Here is an 8,959-nt window from a genome sequence, read left to right on the forward strand (position 1 = left end):
GGAATAACAATCGACGACCGAATAGAAATTATACCGCGCGGTCACATGCGTGTGCTCAGGACAATGTGCAGGTGCGTCGTGTTGCAAAGCTATCGTCACTTGCCACTGGTTGGAAAATGTAAAGTATAGTATTACATTTTAGTCAATTGTACTATATGTTGTTGAGAAATAATTATACCATAAATCATTTTGTATCAAATACTATGGAGTATCATCGATAATCCAGATGTCGTAGTCATCCAAGTTCGTTTCATGACAACGTTTTCAAAAAGGTCATCTGAAAAATATAATATACGTCTCCATGGCGCATATTATAGAAAAAGATTATCAGAAAATATAAAATATGTCTTTCTAGCGTATATTATAGATAAAAGTTATCACAAAAAATTATGTACTCATAGTTACATTAAAATTAATCGGTGAAATACTATATCTTTGAAGAAAAATAATGTTAACAACGCGAGTAGTGTGTGAGAGTGTGTGGCCACGAGGCGCAGTGAGCAGTGCGAGAAGCAAGGTGTGGACGCACCATTAAATAACGGAATGCAACGAAGCAGCGGAAGGGTGCACGACGCACGTGCGCTTCCCCCACCAAATATATAAGACTGACTCAGATTTCTTAAACACAGAAATTAGGGGCTCCTCGCTGCTAGTAGCTTTGTGTATACTAAATAGTTGACCAACAACCAAATAGCTTCGATAGTTCCATTTTTACGTAACAATCGCGTATCGCTTGACTGCGCTGTTACTAGTTTTGCGTGTACTAAACAATCGACCAACAATCGAACAATCGACGAACAATCGAACAATCGACCAACAATCGAACTATCGAACAATCGAACAATCGACGAACAATCGAACTATCGAACAATCGACGAACAATCGAACAATCGAACAATCGACGAACAATCGAACAATCGACCAACAATCGAACAATTTCGATTGTTCGATAGTTATTCGAATACAATCGAAGAATTTCGATAGTTATTCGAATACAATCGAACACAATAACAATCGAATAATTCGATTGTTTTTAGTAACAATCGCGCATCGCTACTTCAGACGAAATCTCCCGATAAATGAAGCAAAAACCCCACAATAATAGTTTGTGTCAGTTTCTTGGGCGTTAGATAAATATTTGCTATCTGGAAAATTTTCTAGGCAATAAATCTTGGAGTAGACTTTATAGACTTAAGTTGTTTCTTTAAGTAATTACGACTTCAAATCTTTAGTCTGAAAAGAAAAGGAGTTTGCATAAAGGAAAAGGATCCTCGTTAATTTTAATGCTAACAGGTTTATTCGTTAAGACGCCTTCTTCAACTTTAAAAGTCTAAAGTACCGTGAAAACATTTTCGTAACTTTCCTTCAGTACAATAAGACCTAGGAGTTGTTTGCTTAGCTTTTTCTTGGAATAAATGTTTTAATGCGTTCTGTTCCCGTTCTGTGTGATTTAAGATTTCGGTTGCTTTAGCTAGAATCGCATATTTCATTTATATAATTGTTGTAAGCAAAACACATTATGCAATAAATGTATTATACTTAGCACTATATAATAAAATTGTATATTATGCTTAATCTTTTATATACTGGAGGGACAATTTACTAGTTTAATATGTTATTCTATACCTAAAAAAGTCCCAATCGCTTAACCTGTTTCAAGGAAAAGCACGAATACTCAAACAGAAAATTACATCGGTTTTCTTTTTCCGTATAAAGCAAATATTTCAAAAATCTTTAGACAAATATTATATGTATCGATAAATAAAAACTTATCTTTGTTACAGTTGCTGGAGGCCGAAGCAGGCTACATCTGATCGATTTAGGAAACTCTGAACGAGGAAAAACGAATGGTGGAATACCACTGTCTGGACTAGGAAATATTCTACTAGCCATATTCAACGGCCAACGACATCTCCCGTATCGAGATCACAACCTCACACATGTATTAAAAGAATGCCTTGGGTCTCTAACTTGTCACACAGCCATGATAGTCCACGTATCGCCAAATGTACAGAACTACTCAGATACACTCACAACGTTACAGTTAGCATCAAGAATCCACAGGCTACGAAGAAGGAAAGTAAAATATAGCTCAAATAATAATGCGGGCTCTGGAGGTAGTTCCGGTGAAGATGCTTCTAAACCAAGCAGCAGTGAACCTGACCCATCTAGCAGCGACTTATCGGCAGATACAGTTATTTATGTTGGACCTTTGGATGACGCTACCGACGGAGAACACCCGCCCGTCTACATTCCTCATATCAATTCGGGTGACAATAGATGTGTGTTAAGCAAAGCGTTAAGAGGTTCTGCTGCGGAACAGAGACACAAATCATCTCTCTCAAAGGTAGTTGAAGAAAAAAGCCCTATACATAAATTGCATTCATCTCCCAAATCATCTCCTTTAAAAACTATTATTCAACCTAATCATTCTCCTAAAGCATCACCAGTCCATTCAGCAACTTCAAAGGTTACGCCAATGAAGAAAACACTTCCCAAGCAATTTTCAGACGATGGAAAAAATAACAGTGATGAACAATGGATTGATGGTCCAAGAATATCTAAGTCTAAATTAGTGGAAGCACGTCACATTATTAAAGAAACACAAAATAAAAAACGAGAAACTTGGATTGATGGACCTATGCAGGAGCCAAAAGTACCACAACAATTTGAATCGGTACCAGTACCGCCAAGTCCCGTACCATTACAAGTTGGCGTACTAAGCACACATGCGAATGAAAACATAGGATATGGATATATGGATAATCATAAGAAAAATATGATAAGAAAATGGGTGGAAAATCAAACCTCTCAAATTCATAAATCAAGACACAATTCTCCAAGTCATAAAGCTCAACCAGCTCAAAGAGATCCTAACGTAAAGTTACCTGAAGAACCTGAACTACATCGAATGGAGTTGATGAAAGATACAGCTAGAAGGATTCATGTGGAGGAATCAACAATTCGAACAGGTTTGAAACAAGGCTCAAAGGGCATGGCTATAGAAGAAGAGAATGTAGGTCCACCAGATTATAGTTTACAAAGGAAACCAAGTAGTAGTAAAAGTGTGCCGAAAAATGACCCCGATGAAGATGATGACAGTGAAGAATTAGCCGAAATTCCTCCAGCTCTACCGTTGATTCAACCTAGTAGTCTAAGTAGTAGAGAAGTATCTATGGAAAGCTTAGATAGTAAATATAAAGAAAGGCTAAGGATGGATGATGAGTTAGTTTCAAGCCATAGTAGAGATATTGATCAACATGGAATGAGTAGAGGTGCAGTAGATGAAGAAGATGAAATCTTAGAAATATATGAGGTAGAAGAACCATTAGAACCAGTTCCCATGCAAGATTGTTGTCTTCAAGTTACAGAAGAAGATATAGCCTATTGTATGGGACTAACAGATAATCTTTACCCAGATATGGATCAAGATGATGGTGAAGATCATCCTTTGAGGATATTAAGCCAAGAGAATTTAACAGTAGCGTCAACATTTACAGATACGTTATCGTTATACAGTGAAGTTGAGAGACAAATAAGACATGAAGCCTACCTTAGGCAAGCTATGGCATTTTTTCCAGAAAATTTTCAATACGATAATCCAATACCAGATATACCACATCAAAGTTTACCTTCTTCACGATCAAGAATAGATGATATCATAGGATTAAGTGAGCTCTACGGATCTCGTAGAGCTTTAGATGGTAACGACATATCCGCATCTAAAATTGCACCACAATTTCAATCATTATCATTATGTAATGTAAGAGATACTGAAGATTACCACGGTGATGGATCTGTATATAGTGAACCCGCATATAGACCTAGTGATAAAATATGTGATAGTTGCAAAAGATCCATGTCTAGGCCAGGTAGCGCGGTAGGTGAATGTGATGCATTTCACGACTTAGACATTACTCACAATGATTGTTATGGTCCATTTGAAAGGTACCGCGGAAATGATATAACTGACGCTCGAATAGCATCACTAAGGCATCCAGATGGAGCATCTGATCCTAACTTGCGTGAAGAAAAACGACAGCCTGGCAATGGTGCGCCGTCAAACACTTTCAGGGAATTAAAGTCAAATCTACATTTAGAAGTCACACCTCCCGTGGTGACGACGGAGCCACGGTCAGAGAAATGTGATAAAAACGACAAAGTGGTGGCCAGGGTTGTCGCAAGTTCCAAACCAGATGGTTACGATAGTGGTCACGAGTCCACACCTAGGACAGGAAAGCATAGCCCGGCGGCAACCTCAAGGCGCGCCGAATCCGGCTACGATTCGGTACCAAGAGATTCAGATGCTTCTTCTCTTGATTCCTATCCAACGCGTCGTGCAGCAGTGGCCAGAGCGCACGCAAAGAAACACACTACCGCTAAATACAAACAACACAGCGACCGTTCCTTCTGTTCGTGGCTAAGAAACCCCTTCACCTGCAAGTATGCCGACACTGACCCCGAAATTAGTGATTTTTGAGCACTAAAAACAAGTGTTCCGGTAAAAAGATGCAAAAGAGTACAATCTCTGTACTCGAAGCGTTAAAATTCTAAATAGCTCGTATCATTAAACTACGTTACCGAATTTAATCTGGAGACTGTTTTTGTACTCTAGATATACTCGTATTTATACAAAAAGCTTTGGCACTAATCTAATGAGGTTACCACTGTATTTTTCTAAACCTTATGACAGCTTCTAGTTCCGCTCTGAAATATATTTTTAAAGGCTAATTTAATGAAAGATCGTATTAGATAATTATTGTAACACTAGTGTACATAGAGATGTTATGCAACGAATGACGGTCAAGTAACTTTGTTATTGTAATTCTGCTCATTTTTGTACTTTTATAAACTATCTGTCGGTTAACTGGAATGGTAAAGATAGTTGCACAATCGTATTGAACTTTCAACTTTGAATAAAATTTAACTCAATAAGTTGCCGCAAGCCGGTCAGACCGCATTGATTCAGAACTCATAAAAGTTGGACTTTTCTCACACTTGAAAATTCAATATGATTTTGCATTTTTGATGCAGAATTGAACATCGACGTAGCGAGAAGCCACCAGTTTTATCCAGCCGTATTCTTTTCTATTCGAAGTTTGGACAAACACAACTGTTTGTTCGAATCTATTGTAATATATTTCGATGCGATATCAAGAGTCTTCCTCTGTCTTCCCTTGCCTGTGAAGGCTTGTTGTCTTCTTAATTAACAAGCACTTTGTTTATTAATACAGTCACTTGTTCTGACTCTTGATTTAGATTTTCTGTAACATTTAATAATTTACTTTCGCTTTGGTCAATGTTGCTTCGTTAAATACAATTATGGCCATTTACTAAAACGATTTTTTTTAAAAGTTAAGGACTTGTCTCACTAGCAACGAGTAGCGATTTCAGAAAATAGCACTATGTTATCTAAGTACTGTCATCGAAAGTGACAAAAAGAAGTTTAATGTAAAGTGAGTAGTGTATTTAGCTGTTAACAGCAAGCTATATCTCTTACTATCGCTATGCCTCACTGTTCGTTGCTATAATTAATTCTGATTTCTAATTCTATTTTTATTTATATTTGTAAATTTCAACGATTTTGTTAATCTATTTAGTTTCTAAACTAAATTCTTGAAATGTTATATAATAATTAATATATTCTCTCATTTTACATTATAATTTCATGGTAATTTTACACCTGACTTTTAAATAAATAATAAAGTATTTAATTAAATGTTTATTTACTTTTGTAAACTATAGGATTTGTTTAATTTAACTTTTTAATTACTTTATACGAATATTATGTTTTAAATAACTAAAAATAGTTATTATCTACCATATTAATGCAGAGCTCAACTGTTCAAGCACAACTCTCTCTATTGTCTGCCAAGAATGTCCCGAGATCAACTCTGGCCACAAAAAGTTAAAAATATCATCATAAATATCCGATGAGTGCCAACGACATCATACATACTGTCGTACACCCTTTCCATCCGTTGTCTCGCTACGAAAATCGGAAATGCTATTGAAAAAATCCGATTTAAAATGGCCGTCGCGTCGACAATCGGATTGCTGCGGGCAGTAGACGCACTACCACAAACTAATCCGTACGATACTATCCGTCTGATTCCTACGGTACGACTATATACGCCTTTAGGCAATATCTAAAACATGTGACGTCAGTTGAACCTTGCAAATCAAAGTTTTGTAAAATGTTTTAAATAATCAAATTCTTTAAAGGTGATCCATAATTATTGTATATTTTTTCATAATTAAGTGACTGTTTATTGTAAAATATTTAGAGTAAGTCTGGTTCATTGGCCATGATTTCATAGCTTTAATAACTTGATATGTGAATATTGTTCGATGTCGGAGATCGGCTGTCCGTTTGTATATAATACTCGATTGCAATCACTATGGCTTTATCAAATGTTGGTGAACTTAGTTATCGCTTTATTGTCAATGTTCTGTTATTATACCATTAATATTATTAAATATATATCGTAAATTCTACTATGCGTTCGTATTAGTTTAAAATAAATCGTTCAATTTGAACTCTAATAAATTTGTTTTCTTTTGTCCCATGTAACAGATGAATGTACACATAAAGAACTAGGCACACATATACATTGATACATAAATACATGCACACATAGGTCGCTTTTGCGTATGCACATCTTTGCGCCCACACGCGCGTCTCACCCGCACATTAATAACTCGCTGGAGTCTCGTTGTGATCCGTGTGCGTGTGTTTATGATACAATAAGATGTAAATAGCGCGCATGATAGAGCTAGACGCGAGTGTGAGGGTAAAGACGTGCACGCGCATCAGGAAAATCTCGCATAATCCTTGTGACGTTGCTGGAAATTATACACCATTACAGCGGAATATAAAAACAATTGGATTATCCAATTGTTTTTATATTCCGCTGTTGCAAACAGTTGTGTTCCCACGTTTTAGAAGCCCTAGAACGTACTTCATCGCACTATTCCAAACTACACATAAAAGTAAATACGGGTTAGTGGCGAACACGTGTCAGATGTTTTCAAACTGGCTACAAAACGCCTGCCAGGCTTAACGACCACTATCCAATGATAACAACCGATATTGACGGCTTAACGTGCTTTCCGAAGTACAGAATCGACATGGATTTTCTCCTAAAGATTTTACAATAACATACGTATAAAACATCTATAATCAAAATTCTTCAGTGTCACAACTACTCAAAATGTAAAACAAAACGCATACCCAAAGGAATGAACAATGTACAGAAGACTGAAACTTATTTAAACCCAATCCCGAGGGCTCTTTCCTTAAACGAAACGCATACGCTTTTATTTAAATCAGCGATCATCTAAATATAAATGAACTAAACACCAAGGCACCGGTAGTAAAACCATGAATAAATAACGCGAAACCGGGAAGTTTGGATGCCCTGGGGTGAAATTCAAAATCTTTCGGGACAAAAACTTTTTTCCCCATGCAAAGAAACTTTGCCTGTTAAGAGGGAGGCCTATTATCTTTCATTTCGGCTGTAATTTAACATTCTCCGTACGCTCCGAATCACGCTATCAAATACCCTTCGTTCGTTGAGGGTGACAACTTTTTTCTTGGAAATCTCCCAATAATTTGCCAAAGTGGCAGATGCTTAGCCCATAACGATTATCGAGCTCTAAAAGATTTGGCTTTTATGTTTCCACGTTTCGGGAAACGGGAGGGGAAGCCAATGTGGTTATCGGGCGCAATTACATTTACCTCCACAAGAAAAGCTGAACTGAAAAGAACTACACAGTACTGAACTGCTCTTTTTCTATTGAATGTCAATAGAAAAAGAGCAGTTTCTTTCAAGAAATGAATCTGCCATCTTCTAATAGACGTTATTATTTAGGTACATTTAAGGAACTAATTTTACTTCTGATTAATATTAACCCAAACCTTCTCTTAAGATATTGTGATTCTCTTTATTCTATAACTGAAATCGATGTCTCGGTATTATAAAATAGTCTACCAACTTTATAATAAACAGATTTATGTACGTACTATACCTACTATAGTACCTACTATAGATATTACTGTATACATATACACAAAGTACATCACACGCACTTCTAAAAAAAACGTCGTTATACATGTTGTTCCATATGTAACATACTTTAAACACACATCACTATCACACACGTCAAACTCGCAATTCCTCATACAGGCTGTTCGCTATAAAATGTTTGTCAAACACGAACATAGTTTGTCAACCACGAAGTTCATCATAAACACGTTTAGCAAACCAAGTAACCTAACCCTAGCGTATACAAAATTGCAGAAGAAATTTAACACCTCTTTCTATATGATCCAAATTAAACCAATTGCTCTTTGTAAGTCTATTTACGGAACCATACAGAGTAACCAAATAGACTTCTAAGGCATCAAATACATTTTCTGGAATTGTATCAAACAAATGCACCTTGACGATGAGAACAAATGAACAATGAACCTACCATACTGACCAAATATTAAAAATATGTATTCTAAATGAGCACATTACCCTAGAATATGGGAGTTTTGTTTTTTAATACGTAATATGTCATTTAAGAATAACAAAAGTAAGTTGCCCATGTACATCTGTCATTCACTCCAAACAAAATTAGAATCCTGTCTGAGATCGACGACAATCGTTGCTACACATGAGCTGCGGGCTAAGTTGGCACCGCTTGTACCTATAACCAGAACACAGCAGCGTTTATCACTTACTAGCCAGTAAAAGCTGGTTGTGCCTCCGGAGTCGAAAGGATAGAGGTAGAAAACTTCTACCATCTACAATTTTTAGGTACTTGAAACTTATGTACTCGAAGTAGAAATTCCAATTGCTTTCATTCCATTTCTTCGTATTAATCAGGAGTCCACGTATTTCCTTCGTCGATGTCCGAACCACACCACACCACACAATATCTGTCGCCGTTCCCACTAATGATGCTCACA

The 8,959-nt window shown here is 36.6% G+C and overlaps 1 protein-coding gene across 4 annotated transcripts in view; it reads left to right on the forward strand.

The window, feature by feature from the left end:
• The window catches only part of LOC140749899 (kinesin-like protein CG14535), a 407,024-nt gene extending 400,480 nt beyond the window's left edge, over positions 1-6,544 (forward strand). For all 4 annotated transcript variants that reach the window (XM_073083137.1, XM_073083139.1, XM_073083140.1 and 1 more), the window contains one exon: positions 1,785-6,544. In XM_073083137.1, coding sequence (XP_072939238.1) covers positions 1,785-4,480 — 2,696 coding nt within the window. In that variant the 3' untranslated portion in view covers positions 4,481-6,544. The remainder of the gene's footprint in view (positions 1-1,784) is intronic.
• The last annotated feature ends 2,415 nt before the right edge of the window (positions 6,545-8,959 follow it).

Source organism: Epargyreus clarus, unplaced genomic scaffold (genome assembly GCF_041222505.1).
Source record: "Epargyreus clarus isolate Ecla_fem2 unplaced genomic scaffold, WU_Ecla_fem_2.2 ptg000018l, whole genome shotgun sequence".
In the NCBI taxonomy this organism is placed as follows: Eukaryota; Metazoa; Arthropoda; class Insecta; order Lepidoptera; family Hesperiidae; genus Epargyreus; species Epargyreus clarus.